Source organism: Tyto alba, unplaced genomic scaffold (genome assembly GCF_018691265.1).
Source record: "Tyto alba isolate M040663 unplaced genomic scaffold, T.alba_DEE_v4.0 Super-Scaffold_7, whole genome shotgun sequence".
In the NCBI taxonomy this organism is placed as follows: domain Eukaryota; kingdom Metazoa; phylum Chordata; class Aves; order Strigiformes; family Tytonidae; genus Tyto; species Tyto alba.
The window spans coordinates 35,300,391-35,324,298 of record NW_024881328.1 but is presented as its reverse complement, the minus strand read 5'-3'; the positions used below and the strand labels follow the sequence as shown (position 1 = coordinate 35,324,298).

At 38.0% G+C, this 23,908-nt stretch overlaps 2 protein-coding genes across 3 annotated transcripts; both read left to right on the top strand.

Annotated features, from left to right (window-relative positions):
• Positions 1-13,354: 13,354 nt before the first annotated feature.
• ASDURF (ASNSD1 upstream open reading frame) lies at positions 13,355-16,660 on the top strand. 2 transcript variants are annotated; one of them, XM_042784251.1, is made up of 4 exons: positions 13,355-13,531; positions 15,003-15,056; positions 15,613-15,688; positions 16,547-16,660. In XM_042784251.1, exons 1-4 carry the CDS (start codon positions 13,412-13,414, stop codon positions 16,615-16,617), a joined length of 321 nt encoding a protein of 106 aa, XP_042640185.1. In that variant the 5' UTR covers positions 13,355-13,411; the 3' UTR covers positions 16,618-16,660. The 2 variants fall into 2 exon arrangements, with proteins under 2 accessions (XP_042640185.1, XP_032851120.1); XM_032995229.2 differs by lacking the exon at positions 13,355-13,531 and adding an exon at positions 14,213-14,493.
• ASNSD1 (asparagine synthetase domain containing 1) lies at positions 16,640-21,386 on the top strand. The gene is made up of 3 exons (XM_032995222.2): positions 16,640-18,121; positions 19,740-19,921; positions 21,059-21,386. The coding sequence occupies exons 1-3, from the start codon at positions 16,640-16,642 to the stop codon at positions 21,318-21,320; spliced, it is 1,926 nt and encodes a 641-aa protein (XP_032851113.1). The 3' UTR covers positions 21,321-21,386.
• Positions 21,387-23,908: the final 2,522 nt, after the last annotated feature.

The window sequence follows — 23,908 nt, the reverse complement described above, 5'->3', positions numbered from 1 at the left end:
GAGGTGTGGCACTCCGGTCTTTCAGCAAATTTAAATTTGCAGGAAAACATCTTGCTAGATAAAGGTACTGCATAGTAAGTCTTTCATAATGCACCCTCTAAACCTGGCTGGGTTACCCAGGAAATTTCCTCCAATTAATAATCCTTCCTGTTTGAAGATGGCTTTTTTAGATAAATCTGTAGAGACTGTCATGTGCTCAAGAGCAGAATATTGGCCCAATTACACCACACTCCCTCCTCAGACAAAATACAAAATTTTCAATCAGGATGTTGCAGCTGTTCCACTGCTCTGCACAGCAGTACTACGCAATAGTTTAGGCCAGGAAACAGAGATTACTTCATACTAACACAGAGCTCATGATGGTTTTCGAAAATTCTCAAAGGTAAAGTTTTATTTCACAATAAAACAATACATAAATAGATACATGAAGCAATGGCACCAAAGTCAAACAGGAAGCCTGCTTAATAACCTTCAAATATGAAGAACCAGAAGTACAGTCCAACATAAAATGACAGTAACACATGCAACAAATAAAAATATCCTCAGCCTATTCACCTCAACTTCTGAGTTTATTAAAAATGTTTAGCCTGCTATTGGATCGTACAGATGCTGCTCCATAGACAGTAAGAACTACCTGATCAAGCATACACTCTACTCTGTTTGATAAGAAGCAAACTCTTAAGAATTAAATAATGAAAAGCTGCTAAATCATTTTTCTTTGCATGAGGTCAGTACTATTTGAAAACAACTGCCATCTATTCTGCTAATCGGAAATTGACAGACATATAACAAACCCTTGAAAAAAGACCTATTTACTGCCTACAGCTATATTGTAAAGTCCTACTTTTAAAGATGAGCTAGTTAGAAAATCATTAAAAATTAATCACTTTAACGCCTAAGCAGAATTCCCTTTTGTTGTATCTCTCAGTAAAAACCGTAGCAAATGCTTCAGTGGAAAAACAAAAAAACCCATTCTAATGCTAAAATACAAATATAAAGAACTTCAGCAAATCCAGTTGTTTTCAACTTATCATATTAATTAGCATAGTAAAAACCTCAAAATAGAAGATGATAAACAAAGGCTAGCATTGCCAACAGCCTGTCTTCCCATATAAGAAGACAACTTGGACTACACTGGCATTTGCGAAATTGTTTTATTACTTAACAGCCAGGAGTAGTTATAGCACAAGATACCGTGCCATTTTTCTGTTGTTGACTCCTTAAAAGGAACGTTTGATATGGGAGCATAAGAGCTATCACATTCATCTAAGTGTCTGACATTCTGGCCTGGCTGTGTCTGACAGCCAGTACTACAGAGCAGATGTCAGTAGATGTGCAATTCACTGTTGCATTTGCACACACAAGTGCACAAGGAGGCTTAAATCAATTTATTTCTGACACCTGCTTATATGTTGAAGCATGAGATTTGGTTCTCCTTGTTCTACAGTACCCCATGACAAAAAATATGATTAGAGCTCATAAAACCGGTCTATTAAAAAAAAACAACCAAACAAACAAAACCCAAAAAAAGAACAAATCAGCATTTTAAAGTAGGTATTTCTGTGGCATTACACTTCACCCAACTGTGTGCAACATGAATTTTTTTCAGTTCTAAATATATTACAACCCCACTACCCAACAGTGCTTTTTCCGTTATAAAATTGAACTAAAAAGAGGCAACAATCCCTCCTACTTGGATGTCTCATTCAACCATTTCTACCAGTTCATTCCAGTTCTACCTAATACAATTGTAAATAAATTCTCCCACACGTCAGCTGTATAGTATCAGTGAAGTGTTAGATCAGAAAGATAATTAGTCAACACTGTTAGCAATCCTCTTGCCAATCATCTAGCATGTATTTCCTCATTGTTGTTCTGTGTAGGGCCGGATACGCAGGCAGAATAGATGGTGCAACCTGTCATTAGAAGCTCTGCTGGGAAGAGACTACAAACCTTTTCCACCCCCACTCCCCAGAATCACTTCCCTATCTAGATATTAGAACAGAAAATCTTTACCATCAATATCCTCAGCTTTGTCCTCAGCATCAGAATATGAGACACACACAACTTTGCAATGTCTATAAATTAAGTTGTCCAGTAACTAGAGCCAAATCTTCAGCTTTCTTCACCAGCCATGTGCGTGATGCAGCATTGTCAAACAAAAATACCTTCCGTTTTGAAAAACTGAAAGTAGCTTGAATAAGACTGAATATATTATCAAGATAATATATTGAGGTATATATTGAATACTGAATACTTTTATCAAGATAAATACTAAGACATTCTGCATGGTTTTGGAATGGAGTAGTGCCTGAAAGAAAACAGTAAACTGCAGGGATCTTCGATGCATATTTAGGTCAGTTTCAGTCCATGTGATGTGGAAACTGCCCCCTTTGCTGTTCCATTTCTACTAGTGTTTTCACTACTAAGTGAAACTACTCAGTTTCATCTGAGTTTAGGGTTTAATGACCTCTGTAAACTTGAAAAACCTACTAGTCAGGTTATTCACAATAATTTAAAAATCCTTTTCAAAACAGGATCTGGCATCCTCAGAGGTCATCAGGCCTAAGAGAAAATTTTTATTAGTAGGCAAGGCAGATCACAAGTGGAGAAAGAACAACATCTATTGAAGTATAAAACTATTTAAAATTCTTTCCATTCTCCTTAAGTGTTTTTTGGGTTTTGGTTTGTTTTTTGTTTGTTTGTTTGGTTTTTTTGGTTGTTGTTATTTGTTTGTTTGTTTGTTTGTTTTTTGTTTTGTTTTTGTTTGGTTGTTTTTTGTTTGTTTGTTTGTTTTGTTTTGGGTTTTTTTCTGGTTGTTTTTTTTTTAAAGTGTTTAGTATCACCTAACTTCCTCCTTTAACTTCTAATTAATTGTTAAATATTTCAAACAATGTTGGTCCACTAAAAATCCAGACTCTTCTCATAAGTAATTTCTAAAGTCTTCATTGTGGGAACAGCTAATCTTGTCATTTAGGGCTTCATCCTGAAATAAGTTTATGCCCTAGGATAAATCTGACCCTGTCACCTATGCAGAGCACCATATATGATATATATTCCCATATATGACACTATCCATACAATATTTTCCAAAGACTCTACAGTAGTTTTGCTTTTTATACACAACGTATCAATAGAATCTGATGAAGTCCAATTAATTCTGAAACTAGTATGGGTTTCAACACAAGAGCTTGCTGAAACTTGTGGGCACTTTTCTAGAGATTCTCAGTGATATATACCTCGACCCAACCAAAAATTCACACAAATTTAGAACTATTTAAGTAGAAAGCTGTTTCACAAACCAAATCAGCATCTATATTGCATCATCATCTCTGTTTTGCTATCTAAACAGTCTCCTAATCTCTTCTTAGTCTATAATTTTAATACACTGTTCTCAACTTCCAGACTGTTTTCTCTAAGATGATTTGGCCCTTGTCAATGTTTCCACATTATTCTTGTTTGATTTTCACTAATAATTTGTTAAGGTTTTCTGTCTACACTTCCAACATTTTATCTCCACTTCTCTCTTTCCTAGGAATGAGACTAACTCTGAAATTACTTTTTTTTAGAGTTTAACTATGAACTCCTTATTTGACACCATATATACATATGAAACAGAAATCTACAATATAAAAAATGCTACTAACAATAATTAGAGTATCAATGGTGATTGTTGTCTAGTACAGTATGATTATATGAGATATATATATATATATATATATAAAAACTTGGATTTCTGTACTCACACACAAACTTGCACACCATTAAATTTATACAAACAAGACATGAAGTTCCATAAAAGCTAATGGAAATCCTCCAGCAGCAAGGTTTTCAAGACTGTGTTGCTTATACTCCCTACAAAAAGAATGCAGTCACCCAAACAGTTCTTTAGCAGCTAAATCTTGCTCATCTTGCTTTGTAATCAAGACATTTGATTCAAATTACCTACAAGAGGAAAGCAGCAGAATTTGGTTTTGCAAACCACTATTCATTTAAACATGTAAGACACAGATCACATGTCCAAGTTATTATATAGTACGATGATAATGACTTTTATTATAGTTAAAAACACCACATATGATTGTAAACTAAAAATAAATCATTTTTCCAATTATTACTCAGAAGAAGAAATTATTTTTAATTCCCAATATCATGTATGAACGAAAATCTCCAATTTTTCAGTCATACAAATATGTATTTTATACTCCAAGGTGTTAACTGTTAGCTCTTTTATTAAAAAACATAAAGGTAGAGTACTAAAGGAGGAAGCATACAGTCTGCAGGAGTCTATTCTAGTTCATGACTGAAAAGACACACAGCAAAGTCTCCTGGCAACACTTTTGTAAAGACGCAGTAAACAATTAAGTGTAAGTTACATGCACAGTAACAGAACGCTGGAGCCTTCATTTCTTATCCAAAAATATCTTGAATGGTTCTATACACTGTTAAGGAGCTGTTGCACTCATTTCAGTAGCAGACAATCCATGTAACACTGTATTTAGTGGATTTAACAGAGAATTAAAAGTCAATTAAATACTTCAGATAAAAAGTAAAATGCAAAAAAAAAAAAAAAAGAGTAATAATCATCTTCCTCTGAGTTTTTAAAAGATCATGACCTCCTAGTTAATATAATTTTTAATCAGATATCTTAAATCTTCTGCAGTAGCTGTTTAATAGAGCAGATCTGATAGTCACAAGGGCTGGCTATGAGGCCTTTTCAGCAGGTATTTGCCAGACCTATCTGTTCTGCTTTAACTGTGTTGAATACATCATTTAACATTCTTTAACAGTTGTGAGAAACGTATCACTTAAACTCTGCTCACCAATAAGTCAGGCACAGCCCCTGACACTACTGTTCAGGGGCTTGGGTGTGGGTTTTTTCTTCCTCACTGGGTCAGATACCTCAAGAATCCTCACAGTCCGACTGTCAACATCTTAACCATATTCTTTATGCCTAAAGATTGCTTTAAATTTTGATTTGCCTTTTGAATTTTGAACACTGTTCATAAGAAGATTTTGACCACACTTGCAGACTACAAAACGTGAAGTCTGAACACTTCCCCAAGAGGAAGTAGCACTGTCTTGTGCATTCAACAAAGCAATAAACCAGGGACTAAATTATAATCCTGACATGGACATGAACAGTGAGAACGGAGCAGATTAATTTACCGCAGTCCCCTAATTAACCTGTGTTTTGCACAAATTAAAATAGTCTCTAACGGCCATTTTAGGGATTAATTACTTACCACTTTCTACTTTCTGCATAAACACATATTATTACTGCAATAGAACTCCTTTTGCATATTGTAACCAAAAGAAAATGTGGCTTGATTTTCCTTTTTACCATGCACTTGTGCTAGAAAACTGTAGTTCTCCTGGTCTAATAAATTAAAAGGAGGAAACAGTTATTCCTTAAAAATTCCTCCCAAATGCTTACCTGTCCACCTGTAACAACAGGGAAGCAAGTTCCCAAGAGATTTTGTTACACACTGCACTTACTTTCTCTACTCTGAGAAAGTACACACCCAACTCCTCCTTGATCAGCAAACTGAGACAAATCCACCTCAGCTTGTTAAAGAAAGCAGTATGATTTAAAAAAATAAGAACTTCTGCCACATAGATCACCTTTTTTAGTGTAATCGGTATTTGAAACAATTTTTTTTTTCTTAACATGTTTTCTTTGCATGTTCTTTCCTGGGCTTCATTTATCAAACAGATGGAGACAGCCGATAGAGCTACATGGACCTTTGATCTAACTCCATGCAGACACGTGTTATCTTATGTTCTAACCTACTTTTTTTTTTTTTTTTTTTTCACCCACAGAGTGTCATGTATCAGAAGTAGCAGAATTTTCATTGTACCAGTTTGGTCCTGCAATTCACATAAAGTATACTGACACAGTTTTATGACCGAGATAACATTACTGACTATTTTTGGTGCATTACAAGGAAGAGCCATAACCATATAATATATACATAGTCTACACTAGTAATACCTACCACATTCCTCAAGTACCTATTTTCAGCTTTCATATCAAGGACTGAAATTCATTATCTCCCCGATAATAATTTTTCAACATTTCATTGAGGATGGCAACCAGCTGAGAAGGCTAAGAAGATACAATGCGAGTGAAAAACAGTTGTCAGTTTTTCCTTCTTCTAAGAGAACTTCCATTCTTTGGGACTGGAATAATTCTAGAAATGTATGTTCCTTCATTATAATGCATTGTCATACCTCTTTCTTCGTTCTGGCCTAGAAAGAATCAAACATAGTCACATCTTGCTCATGTTGCTTGCAATTCTACCAAGAAAGGGTAGCTCCATGGTTTAATTTCATATGCTACTACTCCTAGGCTACTACATTTTTCTCCTTTATGCCCATGTAACTGATATTGACATTATTGTCACCTTCAACCTATTGAGACTGTAAGTAAAATTTGTCAAAGGTTGTTTATTCTAAATTCAGTATTCTTATTTCTGACTTCCACTGCTAACCAAGGTCACTACTTCTGAGTATGTCTGCCAAGTTACACTGAAACGCTCATAGTCGTTTTAAAAGCTGTTAAGAGTTTGCTCTAACAGCATTAACTGAACTTACAGTATGTAGGCTGAGATTTTAACTTACAGGTATCTAATGTTAGTTTTGGGCTGGTTTTTCTTCTAGACAGCTACCTTACTGTCTTGATTGTAAGAGTGCTAAATATCATTATCTTTCATTAAAGAAATCTTAGGAATATTTATAGAAATTTATGTTCAATGTTGCAAAACTGTATGATTTATCTAGGCTACCTCTGATATGCTAATGTATGTCACTGGCAGAAAGGCCCTTTTTAAGCTTTCTATTACCTAAACTACTATTAAATTCTGAGCCATGATGAAAGTTTTTCTCAATATCCACCAGTTAAAATACATGCCAGGAATTATGACACCCCTCCTTTCCTTGTGGTTATTCTTGCTCGAAATGAACTACAGTATTAAAAAATCAGCACTGTGAATACTAGGAACTCAGTCAACATTACTGCATTTCAAGTAACTGTATCAGCTCAGATAATACCAACTATTAACATTCAAAGCCTACCAACATTTACACTGCTGGTTTCTTAGCTTCTAATGGTTCTGCCCGGGAAGAGAAGGAAACCTTTTGTGGGCTATCACACTATCTAAACGATGATGATCTTTCCAGTCATAGTAGTTATGGCTCTTTTGCACTACTATACATCAAAATTGTGGTGAAAGTAGGAAAGAGTACAGGATCAGCAATGGTGTTTCATGGGAGCACAGTTAAATCTCAGTGATGTTTAGACTTTAAATAAGATGACATTCATCGTAAAGCATAGGCTACAGCAACTTCCGACTAGTGAACTTTGCCTTTCTTCAGGTTTTATGTCAACATGACAAATGGAAGATGCCTTTGTTCTGTGATATTCCAAAATAAATGTTTCATGAGATCTATTCTATGAGCACTTTTCATCTTTTGCTCTCTGAGCTCAAACCACAACACTGTGGAAACTTTAGTCTGCTGCCCTATAAGAACTTGATCAAAGTATTTTCCTTCCAGCTACTGATCTGAAGTGTCTAGGCTGCCAAGCAAGCATGATGGTTTAAAACAGTCAACATAAAAACTGCGATAAAATTAAAATAGATACAAATTCACCATTCAGCTCAGTGATTTTTTTTTTGTACTGAGTAGTTTTCTGCCTGTGACTTCATAAAGCAAAAACAGCCTCATAAAGCGAGAATAGCCTCATTTTAAATATGGAAATGGTAATTTAAACATGGAAATAGTAATGCTCATAGGCAGAACATGTGAGGAAAAGCCAGGACGTCAAAGTTCCATTCCTCACTCTGACAACTCACACAGCTTAAATAGAGAAGTACAGAGAGGAAATCTATCTCATTCAGGCATTCTGAGTTCTAGGGACCCTTAAAGCATTCAGGGCACTAAATATCATAATCATAAAATGATGGTGAACAAGTATAACCTTCAAGACTGAAAGCTCTAATTAGATTTCAGTTATTTGGGCTGCAGGCTGTTTTGCCATGTGTGCAGGCTGATTTGTATCAAAGCTTCAAGTAGAGAGAAAAAAAAAAAAAAAAAAAAACAAAACCCCAGAAAGTCTAGAAAGGAATAAGGACAATGGGCAAATGGAAAGCCTTCAGCATAGTCTAAGACACAAAGATTGAAGTATAAAAATAAGTGAAGCTCAACAAGCTGTCTGATAACATGGCCTCTGGCACATGAAAATTTAATAAACCTAAGAGTTTCCATTCAGATAACTCCCCTCTTCAAACCTGGAAAAACTACATTTGCTCTCCTTGGTGTCCAAGTGGCTGTATTTGTTCACTAGCAAGCACTATGTCCAAATGTCTGTAACAATGAGAACAAAGGGACAAAAAGCACCTGAGAGCAACACATTTAATAAATCAAACTAGGTAAGATCCTAATCCAACTGGGCATCTTAGAGCCTTACCTTCACTCTTGCCTCAGAGAGCCTTGCAAAGGTATCAGGCATTTCCCCGTTTCTCCAGCCTACTCAGGCATGTCCCAGTCTGCTCAAGCTCATGCTTAGGCAGGTCCATTTTGTGTCTATGGGAACATACTTTATGGGACTGTCACCTATCTCAGCTGAAATGACCAAGTCCCTGATTCTAGGAGACCCATCTTAGAGTAACAAGAGCAGGCTGCTACTTCTGTACCTTCAGCCCATCGTGCTTGGGCCTGCCTACTCCTTCAAAGCAATCTAATCTGTGTTTTATCTTCAAGAAAATATTGGTTGTACATAGTATTAAACACAGTACTTACTGTCAGGGAGGCACTCCCATCAGGAAATAGAAGCAAGCACATAATTATCCCTCTAGTCTTCTCCAGGCTTCCTAGCCCAGCTTGCAAACAGCAGACTTACAGGACAGGCTGACTCTTCACTCAGAGTATATTTGGTGCAGTTCTCTTTTCCTTTTCTCATTAGGTAGAAGTATTAGCACTGATCTGGTTTTGCATCAAGATGACCCAATCCAAGGTAATACAAATGAGGCATAGGTCCATCTGGTGTTCCCAAGCAGTTCTAAGCCTCTCACACCCCTGCTCCATAGCTGTGCCAACAGAAGGGCTTCCAGCTTCCAGCCAGCAGGCCTCCAGCTTCTTACTGCAAACAAAATTGTTGTTGTTAGAGCACTTGATTTTTTAAGATCCCTGTATATTCACTGCTCAAAATGTGTATCTGGAAATGTGATCCCATATTCACACTAGACTGTTACCATAGTAAACCTGTGTGTTGGTTATTAAAAGCAAACTGCTGTGCTAGGTTATGAACTCTGTATAACAAAAGAAGGTCCATAAACAAGAGACAAAACAAAATCTTTTCATTCTACCTTTCCAAGTCAAACTACCACTCCCATGACCATCTCAACTCTCTTTTAAACTCTAGGCAAAGTGCACAACAAGGTATTCTGCATTAGGGAAGGAAAGATTATGAGAATTAAAGGTCAAACTCTGTTCTCTGCTACAGCAACCTAAGACCTGGAGAAAGGCCCTTGTATTCACTAGAGTTACTTCAGTTTTACACCGAAGAACACAGAGTGGACTTGGAAAAGTCTACTTTTAAACTCTCTTTTATTTAAATCATCGGGCAAAAGACTGTGCTGGGAGTATTTTACAAATAAGCTGCTTGGTCCAGCACTTTTAGAAGCTTTAAGGAATGCAATCAGATTGTAAAAACCAATGATAGACTGATGCCATGCAAGTTCTCAGCTATTTTCAGAACAGCCTTAAAATCTTCCTTGTGGAAGTGATGAAATTCTGTTTTTAATTAGAAAATTAAGAATTTATGCATCTGACCTACGCAAAATTTTTGTGCAAATGAGTTCTCAGATTTCTTTAATAGTGTCTCATAAGTAAATGCTGAAAAAACTGACTCATAAAAGTGCTCATACTTCTTGTTTTGTTTGCAGTAACAGGACTTTTAAAGTAGAATGGTTTGCAAGGTTTCTTGTGCAATTGATAATCTAGATACTTATCCTAAGGAAACAAACTACAACTTTACATAGATTCCGGCACATAGATCCAGATACCCCATTGTGTAAACTAACCTAACTCCCTTCAAATCCTAATGTCTCAATCAAATTAGCAGGACTACTATAAAGCAAACCCAACTAAATTCAGCAGTTTGAATTGTCTTAGACTGGTATGAGTTAGGAAGTTATTAAAATACAGGTTCAACTGAGAAGTTAATCTAGAAGTTAATGTTACACCTCAGAATTTATGCACATGGATTCTGATGTTACAATGTCTGAATACAAAATAACCTAGCATCAAAACTAAAAATGTTCCAAAAAAGACAAAAAAACATAAACACAAATACTCTCTGACCATGCTCTCCCCCCTCTAGAGACCTCATCTACCTGTCTTATCTCCCAGACTCCATTCTTTCTTTGGCTATCTCTGGATTCACCAAACAGCCAGCACAGCTTTGGCTTGCTCTCTTGTGGCCAATATTAGAGCTACAACTGCTCTGGTACCATCCAGTTCCAAGGACCTTCACAGGGTTCTTCTAAAGCATGCCAGGTTTCCTCAGATCAGTCACTTACACCTGAACCTAGTAAATGACTCAAGTTTGAACCCACAATCAAGTTATTGTAGCTTAACATGTTACCAAGCATCAGTTTAGATGTAGAACTGACTACATGCAGATTTCTAGCCCACAGCAAAGCACAGAAACATGGTATTGCTAAGCCCCAAAAGCATTATCAATGCTATCTCTCATATCCATAATATCATCTGACACAAATGTACTGCCATCATCTTGAAAAGAGGTTTTCAGGACTGATAGCAGTTTTCAGAAGGACAACCTAACATTTTCAGCATGCTTATAACAACTGTCTGTCAGAGCTTGAGCTTAGTTATTCAAGGATATTGTTTTGGTCATGTGTTTGCTAATATGTGATGGCAACTTCAAATATTTTCTGGCATCAGTAACTGCTTACGGTTTTGTAATTGTTAACAGTGCTTGTTGGGTAATTTATGTTGGTTTGTATATTTTAAAGATCCCAGATGCCGAAAAGGTAAGGACTTTAAAAGGCTCTGAAATATTCCCTGATATTGTATTAACATTGTGTCGGGCATTATTAACCTCCCAAAAATAGTTTTATTCTAGAAATAGTTCAGAGCACCAGAGGTGGCACAAGCAAAGTGCACAGACACAGGCAGATTGACCAGAGATGTCTCACTGAACTACCTTGGCCACTTAGTTGTCAGCCAGATCAGCTGTCGAGTGCTCTCACCACCTCTCATGGGGAACAGTGCAAGCACACCGCAAACTACAGAGCTACAGCAGCCCTGAAAGAAGGTTGAATTAAGATGTCACGGCTCTGCATCGGGAGATAAAAGGTGCTGACCTTCTCCTTTGCTGAGTTTTTTAAACGCAGCTGCTCTTATTGTGGGTATGAATGTGGGTAATTTCAGGAGTAATTATGTCACAGGAACCCATTCATTTTAAAAAGGACTTATCAAAAGCACATTCTGTATCAGTAGAAGAATCAGCAATGCGTGATAAAACCAGAAGTTGAAAACATTCCACATTTGCTATTATGTCTCAAGACCATTATCATCACTCTTATGAACCAACCAACAAAACAATCTCAGGAACAGCAAGGAATTTTTGATTAATAAACATTAACAGTGTTTATTACTGAACATGAAAAGGATCATCAGTACAGAAATTATACTTTGACTACTGGGTTACTTGATCATCAACCTTTGTAACATATTACCAGCAAATAAAACACTGAGGCAGCACAAGGTTGGGCGGTACTCAGATTAAACAAGAGTGACAAACTACAAAGCGCACTGAGCAATAGCATCTAAAGCACTGTATGTGACCCAGGCAGGTGTATTTCTTAGAGAATTTGAAGGACAAGCCCCAGAACCTCTTCAACCCCTAGGCAACAGTTCCTCGGTAGAGTCAGTTAATCTGCTTCAGGACTGCCAGAAGCCCACGAGCACGGGCACGCTGCAGAGGAAGCTGGCCCAGCGGGCTAACTGGCCTCACCATGCAGCCCCACAGATGCAAGGCTGGGGGCAGAACCGTGTGGCTGAGGGTGGAGAAGAGCAAGACTGACCTTTTCTGAAACCCTAACCTCTGTTCCTCTTTCTGTTAAGGGCAAATAAGCATAATATTTGCAAGTTACCATATTGTTCGATATCCTTATAGCCAAATTGTGTTTTCCCATGCTTCTACTAGGAGCCAAAATCCTTATTTTCCCTACACCACTGCCAAAAATTCCATTGAACATCACAGACACTCCAACCCAGCTCATGGATACCACCAAAACAAGGTGTAATCTTGCTCACAAGCCCTAAGTATTATCAAAATACATAACATGTATGATTATGTGAGCCACAAATCACAAAGCAGCAAAAGCCAACACTCCTACCTGACTTTAGTTCAAGTAGCAAATATTCCAAATAATTCATGAAGATTTGCACAGTATTTGCAGCGCAGTTGGTAGCACAATGACTTGTAGGTTTTGATGAGATTTCTATCCCACCTGAGCTATCAGTAGCAGTCTGTAAGTGTGGAATGACTCTTGAGTCTTTAGAATAATTACATAATATTTAAGAAGAGACAAAGAGATAATGTGAGACCAAAGAGTAACTGTAATCTTCCTACATCAACAACCTTGACAAAGTTTTGCCCAAACTCCCCACTGATATCCACTAATACTCATTTATATGGTCTATTTCCATGAAAATCAGCAGACTTCTGCCTTCCTGAGATACTCAGTTCATTCACCAGTTAAGTCAGTGATCAGAACGCAAAATTCCTTTCATAAGCAAATCTAACTCTATCCTTATGTTATTTGTTCCTCGTTGGCACTACTGGAAGACATTTTCAAAACCTTTTTGCCACAGTAACTGGCCTCTTTTACCACTTCTCAGCATATATTAATGTAAGATAGCAAATCACGGTAATGCTGTTTGTCCTTGTCCCATCATCATCCCGCCACTTTAACAACGTCTTCCCTGATGTATTTATAAAGGCAGACGCATCACTGTGATATATCTGTAGTAGAATGGGAAAGACAGAGAAATATTAACACCATCCTACCAAAGAGGAAAACGTATAATCTTAATGCTTGTAAGTAATAGCTCTCCCCGTAGGCGGCGCGGGCGGCGGCGGCGCCGCTCTGCCCCCTCAGCTCTGCCCCCTCAGCTCTGCCCCCTCAGCTCTGCCCCCTCAGCTCTGCCCCCTCAGCTCTGCCCCCTCAGCTCTGCCCCCTCAGCCCTTCCCGCCGCCGGCGGCCGCCGCCGCACGCCTGCGCGCGCACGCGCGGCTGTGGGCCGGCTGCGCGCGGCGCCACCGCCCCCGCCCCGGTCCCCGCCATTGCCGCGGTGGTGGGTGGCTGCCGGTGGCGGGATGTCGGGGCGCGCTCCGCGGCAGGAGGACGAGGAAGAGGTGGGGGAGGAAGAGGTGGAGGAAGAGGAGGAGCGGGGGGAGAGCGCGAAGCTGCGCCGCAAGGAGGAGCTGAGCCGGAGGGTGAGCTGAGGCGGCCCGCTGCCGCGCGGGCGGCGGGGAGGGAGGGAGGGAGCGGGCCGTGCTGGGGGGGGGGGGACGGGGGGCGGTGGCCACGCCACGCCACGCCACGGCACGCCACGCCACGCCACGCCACGCCTGTAGCCTCGGGTGTGATCGGCGCGGAGAGAGGAGGGCGAGTCCCGGCGCGAAGCTGGGGCTGCTGTGAGGCGGGTTTTTCGTTGTTGGGCTGGGGGGAGAGCGCCTGTCGCCTGCGGAGCTGTTGGCGTCCTTGGGAGCTCTCGTCAGGTGGTGGTTTTGGTTCTTACTGCTCCAAGTGGAGCTTGAAACGGCCGGTGAGTCGTCTTTCTCTGTGAAAAAGACCTACCTCGGCTGTAGTTGCTCAGAAAATCCCAAAGGATTTCAGTCACAGAGGCTGGCACTCCTCATAAATCTGCTGTTTTCTTTGGTGAGAATAGCTTTGTTTAGTATGAAATCTGCCAAGTCCCGTGGAACTGCTCTCCCTCAAAAAATTACTTCCTTCTATATGGCCATGTTATGTAAGATCAGTGGTATTTTTGATGGCTGGGAAAGCTATAAAGCTTGGACATAACTGTATTGCAGGTTGTAGTTTCTGTTATGCTTAAGTGGCTGGTTTAGTCCGTTTTGTCGGTTGGAATTGGGAATACAAGATTGATGTTGATGTAACTGCTGGAAAAGTTGTCTTTTTTGTATGCCACATGCAGTTTGGCTAACCTAGCTCTGGGACAGCCTTCTACTCTTTCACCAATTCCAGGAGACACAAAGGCAGAACAAAGAAAACCATCCTGTTTGTTTTTAACAAAAAGCATTAATTGCCTGCAGACCAGATTTTGTTCCATTTGTTGGCTTTTATGACGATCCTCCTCATTGCTCTTTAGCATTGACAGTCGTCATTGTAAAAGGAAATGGGAATACCTGCCACCTCTGCCAGTGCAGTTGAACAGGTTGGTAAATCCCAGTAAGGAAGTGTGTGCAAAACTCCAGAGCAACAGAAGGGCTTCCATTGCTCTTAATGCAGTTTTAGGGGTTTGGGGTTTTTAGTGGTTTCATTTTGAATATAGAAAACACCTGTGATTATAAAGTCTGTTGTAGATACTATGCTAAATTTTGTTTTCTGAAGTTATTTGATGTTTTATTAGTTGTTTGCATGTTTTTGTCTGGGGGAAAAATGTGATCTCTGATTACAAATAGCTAGAGGTACTCTGGCTTCCTAGTAGTGATTGCTTTCAAGAGTAGGAGAAGTATCAATCCATGCAAGATAACTGTTCTAGAAACCGGATATTTAGTATTTTATTTTTATATCTACTTCTACTTTGTCTTCAATGGTCCATTGGAAGAACAGCAACTTTATTTGTAGATGTCTTAAAATAATAGTAAGCTTGCTTACCACCAGGATTATAACACAATGGTTTATTTTTAACACTTAAATTGACATTAATCTTTTGCTTTTCAGATTAAAGAGCAGAAGGTTGTAGTTGATGAGCTTTCTAATTTGAAGAAGAACCGGGTAAGTATTTAAGAATTTGGTTTTGACTATTTCCATTTTAGCATCAGAGAGATAAGCAATAAGCATAGAGACAAGAGGGGAAACAAAATTGGAATACACTGTCTTTAATTTGTTTTAACACGGATTTTAGTATAGATGTTGTCTGCCGTTCTCAGAATAATTTGTCCTCCAGTTGATTTGATTATGTACACTTGTGCAGTGTAACACAATGTTCTGGGGATTTTTTGCTTTTTTATGTTTTATCTGAGTTATTTCATTGAGATGTTTGAGTTGATCAGAAGACTTCATGAAATAGTCTTACTTTTCATGTATATCTGTTTTAAAATAGAATGTGATCCCTCATGCATGAGAAGTAGAGAAATGCAGAATAGTCATGGGTTGATCATGAAATATTTTTGATGCTACAGCAGTACCATGTTGCTGTTGTCAGGGCAGAACTTATCCTCCTGGCAGAAAAGTGAAGGGCTTTCTTGGTGGACCTGTGTCAGTTTCTGCTGCAATGTGGTTGCCCAAGTTTGTTGCTTTGACTTAATACAGCCTTGCTTTTGTTTTACAGAAAGTTTATAGGCAGCAACCCAATAGCAACATATTCTTTCTTGTAGACCGAACCGAAACACTATCTCAGTGCAAAAGTAAGTTTACAGTATAAAAGTTGATCAAATAGTTCACTATTTAAAAGATGCATTTGCAGCTGTTAATGATTTCAGAGGCATATTAAAATGAAAACCTGGCAACTGTTTTATATCACATGCAAAGTAGACTTCAGACACATGCTTTTTTTTCTGAGATGGATAAATGTGAAAGTGTTTCCACTTGATATACGGATGTGATAAAAGAGCAAGTGCTGAAGATGCAGGACGACAGAGAAGTCACAATTCTTGGTGTCCTTTGGGAAGCTGTGTAGTGCTTTGTCCCTAAAAGAAACAAAAGTCGAAAAGTTGCATGGGATGAGTAAGACTAAAATACTGACAAGTTAAACTGGAGGCTAAGCTAGAAATCTTTAGGTACTTGAGAGAATGGATCTTTCAGATTATGAAGGTAGAAGAACAGATGATAGAGAGTTTATAATTGAACAAATGTTAAAAATGTATAAATTTAAAAGTATAAGTTTATTTTTTTGAATGAACAATTGCTACTTTCATATTCTTTAATAATGTTGACATTTTAATTAACAGTTCACTTATTACAAATGTGTAAATGATATTGCTTATATAGGCAACAGTTAGCCATTCCCCTGATTCTTACAGTGTATCTTTCTTTGGGAGGAAAAAAAAATAAATCTTTATATAATTAAAGAAGAAGAAACTACAGTGAGCTATGTTTGTGTTACATTATACTATAGCACTTTTGTTACTTAGCATTTCATGCTTATCTCTCTAATTGTACAAGTGGCTGGAATTACTAATTTCTTAGATATATGCTTAAATTTAACTACTTAGACAATTACCAGTTTACAAAGCTGATTATTCATGTATTTTTCTCTTACACAGATATGTTAGATGAATTAAAGAAGGCGCATCAGGAGATGGAAAATTCAGAGAAGACTAAAAGCAAGAAATAGTACATCTGAATTCAGAGTCACAATGTGTGGTATTTGTTGCGTTGTTACCTTGGGTAGCCAGCATGCTATTCATGATTTCTTTAACAAAGACATATGCTGCCGTCTTAGAAGAAGAGGACCAGACAGTAGCCAACAGTTGATAAAAACTGCATCTGATCTCTCTTACGAGTGTCTATTTTCTGGCCATGTACTTCATTTGAGGGGACTGGTGACTCCTCAGCCTCTGGAAGATGCCAATAACAATATTTTTCTTTGGAATGGAGAAATTTTCAGTGGAGTGCATGTAGGAGATCTGGAGAATGACACTGAAGTAATGTTTCATCATCTTGCATTATGCAGTAGTGAAGCAGACATTTTGTCACTTTTTTCATTACTTCGGGGTCCATGGTCTTTTATTTATTATCAAGCATCTAGACACAGTTTATGGTTTGGTAGGGATTATTTTGGTCGTCGTAGTTTGCTTTGGCAATTCAATAATGAGGTTGACAGTGCTTTCTGTCTCACATCAGTAAGTGTTTATTCCGAAGCGGGTAACCAATGGCAAGAAGTCCCAGCATCTGGAATTTTCAAAATTGATCTCAAAGCTTGTGCAGCAACTAAATCTTTGTCTTTAACCTTGTTTCCATGGAAGTACAGCTGCACAGAGAAAGCAGGAGAAGAAGTATTCGTTAATGTTATGGACCAAGTTTCAAAAGACTTACCGAACCACGTATCTCTTATGATGAATGAATCAAAACTGTGTCTCGCAGCACCAGTTATCCCCTTAAATAAAACAGTTTCTGAAGTGTCAGGTGAATGTCCAGGCACTAATACTAGCAAAATTACCCATATGGTTTCTGTAGAAACTCTTCAAGGATTTCTTGCACAGGAACACAAGAAAAAATTAGTCCATCAGTTTATTGATGTTTTAAATGCAGCAGTGAAGAGACGGGTTTTATCTCTCTTTAGAGATGAAGATCAGAAGACAAGAGGGGTTCCAAGCAATTCTAATAGGAAAGCACACATTGCAGTGCTCTTCTCTGGTGGCATTGATTCTATGGTTATTGCGGCCCTTGCGGATAAACATGTGCCTTTGGAGGAACCAATTGATCTTCTCAATGTAGCTTTCATGGTAAAAGAACAAGCTAAGCAAAAGGGTACCACCAAAAAATGTACCAACCAGGAACTGGAGCTTGATTTGCTTTGTCCTCAGGAAGATTGTAAAGATCTTGATGCGAACACTGGTGCTCATTTATCTTGCTTTGCTGTTCCCGACAGAATCACTGGTAGGGCAGGACTGAAAGAATTAGAAGCCATTAACCCTTCAAGAACCTGGAACTTTGTGGAAATTAATGTTACACTAGAGGAATTGAAAAAAATGAGACAACAATGCATTCATCACTTAATTTATCCACTGGATACAGTCTTGGATGACAGCATTGGCTGTGCAATTTGGTTTGCTTCCAGAGGAGAGGGTTTTATTAGTAACCAAGGAGAACTGAAACCATATAGAAGTCCTGCAAAGGTACTGATTGTTTTCTGCCTTACACTTGACCTGTGAATGTAAAAACAGTTCTGTTGTTTCAGAAATCAGCAGGGGTCTTTAATATTAATAAGGCTTCTGAAATTCAGTGGCACAATATAGAATAGTTTGTACTGATAATCTTTGTGAAATTTTGGAGTTAAAAGCTGCATTCCGTTCTTTTGTTGTGCGATGTGTATGGCTTCTCATTTAGCTTGTATAAGCAACAGCATGACTAGGAAAAAAATAGCAACCATCATCTATCATTTCTGGTGTTTCAAGTCCAGTCGTGGGTAACTGTTATTTAATTCAAAACTAAATAGGATAACAAATTTAGAGATAAACATTAATGAAGTATTGAGTAGTATTGTTTTGTGCCAACATCCCAGCAGCTGGAAGATTACTAGCTTGTTACTTAGGCACGCTGTGACAAAATTTCAGCTAATAATGGCAGAAAAGGTGATTACTTGGAATCTTTTGTAATTAGTCTGATTGAATGACAGAACTACAAAAGGAATTCATTCTTTTTTGTAACTTACTTTCATGTATGTAGTTTTAAGTAAAATCTTTTTAGCAACTAGATGATTTTTTTGGATTTCTTGCTTCCCAATTCCAGATGGTTTGTGTAGGGAAGAATAAACTGTTTAATTTCAGGAGTTTGCAATTCGCTAATGCTTTTGCTTTTTGACTTTTCTATTACTTTTCTGCTAATTGCTAAAGCTTAAAAACACAAAAAGCCACCAGCAACAAAAACCCCAACAAACACAATGATTTGCATAAAGACTACTGCTGTAGAACATTGCTGATGGTTTGATCTACTTGATGTGTGTGTCAGACTTGCAAAACATACAAATTCATCTTAGGTCCAGAATAGGTTAAAATGAGTCATGAGTTAATAAAACATAAAGTGAAATTGTCACTTTCCCATTAGTTACTTGCTAGTGTGCACAGGTAGAAAATGAGTTAAGTGCTTGCTATTGTCACATCAGTAAAACACAATTGACTCTATTTTAAGAGACTTCCAGTTTTGTAGTGAATTGCTGTGGAAGGCACAGTAATGGACCAGATGTAGTAGTGGTTTTCTCTTGATAACATTTTATATGCTTATCATTGAGTAGACAGAACAATGACACATTTTTATTTCATGTAACGCAGTTGTTATTAACGCAATGGCTGGTAAATTAATAATAATCTGGGTACATTCAGATGAATAGTTAGAACCTACAGCATACTGCGTAATCTGCAGCAACTTTTTTGATACAGGCTGGTGTTTAACAAATGCTGCTTATTATAATAGAAACTAACAAAGATGTTCTTCAAAGGTACTGGTGTATTTGTGATGCACACAACGTTATTTTGGTGTTTTTTCCTTGCCTCGGTAAAAATGTTTGTGTGTACTTCTAGGTCTGATTGTGAACTTACTTAAGTTTCCAGTGACTTTATTGGGAACTGTTTCAGGCTCTGTAAATGTATAAGGCACATCCCATCATGATAGGTAATATAAATAGAAAATATCTAATAAGGTTATTCTCCTTAAGAGGTAGTTAAACATTTAAGAACTGTTACATAGTATTAGCTTGCATAGATAATAAGAAAGATTTCTTTTACTCTCTTTGCTTAGGTTGTGCTTACAGGAATTGGAGCAGATGAACAGCTCGCTGGGTATTCTCGACATCGTGTTTGCTTCAAAAAACATGGCTTAGAGGGTCTGAATAAAGAACTTGAAATGGAGTTGCATCGCATTTCTTCTAGAAATCTTGGTAGAGATGATAGAATTATTGGTGATCACGGAAAAGAAGCCAGGTATTACTGTTTTAACATGAAGCAAAACTGGTTTTGCCGGTTATATTCTGCTTTTAACACTCCAGCAGAAATGTTAATTGAAATTTCTATGCATTTTATGTTGTTTCTAAGTTCTGTTGCAGTTTTGTTAATGTGTACTGTGTTCTAGGGATTTTTTGGTTTTTGTTTTTTTAAGAAGTGGTTTGTAGGACTGTGGAAGAGTTACTTAAGGATATTTAGCAACTTGAACACTGGATTTCCCTATGGAAGTTTTAAGAAGCAGCAATGGTTGTTGAAATAGTTAAAATTGAGTTGGTTTTATCATTTTAAGTGGAACAGTCTTCTGCGCAACTTTGAAATGTTCTGGTGTGGTCATTTGGGGAGTGACTTTGGGGAATGACAAGGTAACATAGAAGCTGTGTATTCCTGTCCATGCAATAAGGCACGATCAATACCCACTGCATTTCCTGGTTGTTAAGTCAGAATAGTTAAATAATTGTTTTATTTGTGTTTACTTCCTCCATCCTACTGCCATCTTGCAAAAAAATTCCTTAAGTATCGTAGCAGAGTCTGCTCTGGTGCATGAAAGGTCTTATGTGATCTTCGTACCAGTGTTTTTTCAAATCTGTTCTTAGTTGCACATTTTCAGTTTAGTGGTTGCAGTGGTGGACAGGCAATGCTGTTAATCATGCTTGTGATTAGATATGAATACCTGGAAGTGGGAACTTTGCCTGAGTTTGTTGTGTAAATATTTTTGTTTCAAAGTTACAGTGTAGCTTAATACAATATTTTTAAATACTTAGAAAAGTGTTACTTTAAAATTTGTCCTGCTCTTCCATTGTATTTTCTAATTTTCTTTATAATTTTTCTTTTGTATAAACCCAACATTTCTGATGCTTGTTCTTACTTTTTTCTTTGCACAAGTTTTAAAAAATTCCAGGCTTCTGAGCTTAAACATGGTATATGATATTTTTTTCTCCGAGACAGTGTAACTGCTTTGGAGCCTTCCCTCAGTACTATGACACTTAATATTTAAGGTACATTTGTAGTTAGGAATTGGCACAGACTCTGAAGTCTTCGCATGTGGTAAAGAAGAAAACAAAGACTACTTGTATGAAGATTTTAAAGGGTCTTTTCCCATACATGTCTTCCTTTTAGGTTTCCTTTTCTCGACGAAGATGTTGTTTCATTCCTCAATTCTCTGCCCATCTCGGAAAAAGCTGACTTGACTTTACCTCGAGGAATTGGTGAGAAACTGATTCTGCGCCTTGCAGCCACGGAGTTTGGCCTTACAGCCTCAACCATTTTGCCAAAAAGGGCTGTGCAGTTTGGATCTCGGATTGCAAAACTAGAGAGCAACAATGAAAAAGCATCTGACACGTGCAGCAGACTGAAGTTATTTACAGTAGATGAGTTGTAAAGCTACATCTTGATGTTGCATTTTTCATACATGCAAATTGAGTAAATCTTCAGAGGTTTCTTAGAATGTTTGGTGTGGTTTTTTATACACTTGGATGTTATAATTAATCATCAGAGCAGTCCATATAGATGCGTACTTGTATTAGAGACTGGTTATGAGTGCATCCTCGGGGAGGAAGGGAGTAGGGGGCTCTGGGGAGGAGAGGCTAGCCAGAGGTTGGCTTTCCCACCCTTTCTAACCAATGTCAGTGTCGCAGAAATTGTATTGAATCTGCCCAATCTGTCATGTATATTGAATGCAGTACAGCAGATTTCCCTCTGTCGTGGAAGAGGGCTGGTCTTGCAGCTGTGCTGTAGGAGAGGGCTCAGGTTATGGTTTCAGAAGGGAGGGTGTGGTGAGGAGCTAGCCTGGGTTGCCAGAGCCGAAAAAGAGCTGAGGATCTCGGGCCTTCTCGCCTCTTGGAGATCTGCCTGCCAAGTATCATATTTGTCCTTTTGTTACTTGAGAAATGGGCACCCCTTGGGTGTTTTAGGGCCATCATGTGCAGCCTCCCAGTCCTCAGCCAGTTCTGCAGGGCTGGCTTGGTTTGTGGTCCCAAACCCGGGGCTTCCTCTGCTCCCAGAGAAATTGGGAAGCTCCCTTCAGGCTGTCCTTTGTCCCTCATTCACTTCCCTAGCTTGCTTCCTCCTTTTAGCGTTAACTTCTAAAAGTTACAAAGCATCCATTGTATATTTCAAGGAGGATCTCTTTTAAACAAAACAAAAAAAGGTCTCTCTTTAAAGAAAAAAAAAATTTAAAAGGTACTATGGGCGAGTGTGTGGGTGCGATCACAGCGTTGAAATAGAAATACGGACTTCCTCTGAAGAGAAATGTGAGTTAGCTGATTTTTCTGATTGTGTATGGGAGGATTGCAAAGTTAATGTTGTAAGAAAAACTGGATACATGCTCTCCAATGTTTTTGGTAAGGTAAGAGTTTAGTATGCAACATGCTACCTTACATTTCTAGTTTTCCTGTTCAATTAACCAGAGAAAGGAAAAAGCATACCAGGAAAAAAAATAATTTTCATACAAAGCGTGATATATCTACTCCTCCTAAGTATCTCTAAGGGTGTGAGTAGATTTTCCAAAGAATTTGTCAAGTTTGTAAAGAAATATTACAAAAATTTAAGTCATAACTATCTGCAGGAATATAGAGTACATCAAGTTAATGAACTCTGGTTCCTTTGTTACTGAGGTTTAAAAAGAAGGTGGAAATCCCAAATTTAAGAAATGTCTTCAGACATATTCTAGTAAGAAAACTGTAAGTTTACTATTTTTTTTAAATTAAAATTTGACATTGGTATTTTTATATCTTCTAGATATCATACCTTGTAATTTTTTTTGTTTAAATGATAATATATCTTCTATATATTAAATAGTAAAGTAACTTTAGTGTGTTAAGATGTAGTCCTATTGCTGCTTCTAAAAGAGAAAAAAAAAAACAACACAACTTGTCTTGTGGAGTTAAAACGAAAGAGAACTGTGACTGTTTTGGGGCTTTTTGGACTGAATTTCAGATGTCAGCACTTTCAGTATGCACAGAGTATTTTCATGTCCATGGTGGAAGTGGGTTTGTCTTGTAATGTATGCATGTGTATGTCTTTGCAGCTAATAATGAGAGAATATTGTACGTGGTTAAACTCAGCATCGGACAGAAGGAAGAAACATGCTTGCTCTGGGAGTTAGTAGGTTTGTCTAGACTATGTTATTGCTTGGGAAACGTTAATCGTAAGGACAGCATTGCCCTAAAAGCAGCCTGGCCTTGAGGTGGCCTTTCTGGGTGGCGCTGCAGCAGCAGCAGTCTGAAGTATACTGTTCCCTGAGGGATGCTTCTCATTAGATATGTTTAATTTGCCATGACACGTGCAAATGATCTGTATCGAGACAAAGTGCTTTTAAACATGCAATGAAACCAAAATTGTACTTCAGCTTCCGTGCTTGCTGAGCATTGGTAAGGCTTGTGAACCTGCAACTCTGTCAGTCATTTTATTGATGTAAGCAGTTAGGTATTGATGTAAAGAATCCTTACAGCTGATTCGGTAACTTTGTTCATAGGCTGCCTATCAGGCTGTAAGGCTCAGTTGTTTGACACGGATAAGCCAGGCAGAGAACAGCCCCCTGTTCCCGTCATGGAAGTCAACAGGAAGAGGTAAGGAATGTACGTAGTAATATAGCTACTGTCGTCTTGAAAATAATACAAGTGTCTTCTGATTTCAGACTGGCACTTACTTAACTGACATTGCTGAGTATGCTAGGAAAGTTTGAGAGGAATAAAGATTTTCATAGTTTAAGAGAAAAAATGTATTTTGATTACAGTGTTTTTTTTTTTTTTTTTTTAAACAGATTAAACAACACTTACCATCAAATACTAGTTAAAGTTCTGTACATACACAGTTGCTGGCACCATAGAGGGTTGCTGGCTAAATACTGTGCAACCATTTATTTTGTATAATGCAGTTATTTTTTTCTGGGAAGAGTGAAATAAAAGTTCTGTAGAAACAAAAGCAGTATTTTTCATCAAAAGAACTTGCTTTTTTTCAATGCTTTAA

What these genes read in the sequence shown, in the direction of transcription:
- ASDURF (XM_042784251.1), top strand. Translation starts at nt 13,412, where the DNA reads ATGTCGGGGCGCGCTCCGCGGCAGGAGGACGAGGAAGAGGTGGGGGAG. An exon ending in AGGAGGAGCTGAGCCGGAGG is followed by an intron (nt 13,532 to 15,002) that starts GTGAGCTGAGGC and finishes TTTGCTTTTCAG; the next exon opens with ATTAAAGAGCAGAAGGTTGT. An exon ending in CTAATTTGAAGAAGAACCGG is followed by an intron (nt 15,057 to 15,612) that starts GTAAGTATTTAA and finishes TTTGTTTTACAG; the next exon opens with AAAGTTTATAGGCAGCAACC.
- ASNSD1 (XM_032995222.2), top strand. Translation starts at nt 16,640, where the DNA reads ATGTGTGGTATTTGTTGCGTTGTTACCTTGGGTAGCCAGCATGCTATT. An exon ending in CATATAGAAGTCCTGCAAAG is followed by an intron (nt 18,122 to 19,739) that starts GTACTGATTGTT and finishes CTCTTTGCTTAG; the next exon opens with GTTGTGCTTACAGGAATTGG. An exon ending in GATCACGGAAAAGAAGCCAG is followed by an intron (nt 19,922 to 21,058) that starts GTATTACTGTTT and finishes TCTTCCTTTTAG; the next exon opens with GTTTCCTTTTCTCGACGAAG.